The 1,096-nt window shown below is 44.4% G+C and overlaps 1 protein-coding gene across 1 annotated transcript; it reads left to right on the top strand.

Moving 5' to 3' along the window:
• Positions 1-89: 89 nt before the first annotated feature.
• LOC117123332 (golgin subfamily A member 6-like protein 22) lies at positions 90-1,071 on the top strand (the record flags this gene model as incomplete). Its single annotated transcript, XM_033269222.1, has 1 exon — positions 90-1,071. A coding segment is annotated over exon 1 (982 nt), but the record flags the coding sequence as incomplete, so codon positions are not given.
• Positions 1,072-1,096: the final 25 nt, after the last annotated feature.

Below are 1,096 nucleotides of genomic sequence, written 5' to 3'. Positions count from 1 at the left end.
AAACCTCGGAATCTAAAATCGACCGTTTGCGCCAACAGTTGACTTCAACGAAGGAGTTGCACAAGATTTCCGCGGACGAAACCGAAAGAATGAGAACGAAAACGGCAGAAGTCGATCAGTTGCAGAACACTATATCCGATTTGCGAAAAAAATCCAAAAACTCGGAATCTGAAATCGATCGTTTGCGCCAACAGACGCACGAAACAGAAGATTACAAACGGGAAGTCGATCGGCTAAAGAACACGATAGCCGATTTGCAAAGAGCGGTCGCTCCCGACGATGACGGCGATGGCAATCGCAATGCAAAGCTGATCAAGCGTTTAGAATCGAGCGAGAAATCACTGGACGAGTCGAGAAAAGTTAGAGACCGGATGGGACTAGAGATAAAAATACTTAGGAATCAAAATGAACAAATGAAAACGGAGATTGATAATTTCGGCGATTACAAAGAGAGGATTAAACAGTTGCAACACACGACATCCAATTTAACGCAAGAGTTGCGGTTAGCAAGAAGTGAAATTGAGGAAAAAGTTTGCGAAATTAATTACCTGTCGACCGGGAACATTGAAAACGAAAAGCTGTTCGAGTTGGAGAAATTGAAAGAGGAAAGAGACAATCTTTTGTCCAATTTTCAAAAGTTGAAGTCCGAGATCAGCCGTCTGCGCGATGAAGCAAACAAATATTGGGACGATCGATCGAAAATGAATTCGGAGATCAAGAAACTAAAATCCAAACTGGATCGATCGAGAGATAACAAACAGTCGCGGAAAACGAGCATCAAACTACAAAGCGATGGCGAAGAAGAAGAAGAAGAAGAGGAAGAGGAAGAGGAAGAAGCGAGAAAAAAGATCCCGATTTTGTCGTTCGTCGTGGATATGCAACCTCACGTGCTTTCGTACGACGCACTGTTCGAAGATAAAATGTCAACGTTTAACGAACTCTTGAACGAAGCCAGACATTACGCACGCTTGGGGAACGACGAAATGTCGCAGGCAGCAACCGCACTCACGTGCAGACGCGGTTCCACGGCTATAGCTCCGTTGGTCGTTTACCAAAATCCACCGACGGAAGGTACGAAGACGATGATGAGATTGAT

The sequence above is a fragment of the Anneissia japonica genome, unplaced genomic scaffold (genome assembly GCF_011630105.1).
Source record: "Anneissia japonica isolate Jap-2015-1 unplaced genomic scaffold, ASM1163010v1 scaffold35694_len1096_cov106, whole genome shotgun sequence".
NCBI classification, from domain to species: domain Eukaryota; kingdom Metazoa; phylum Echinodermata; class Crinoidea; order Comatulida; family Comatulidae; genus Anneissia; species Anneissia japonica.
This window is presented reverse-complemented; position numbering and strand designations above follow the sequence as displayed.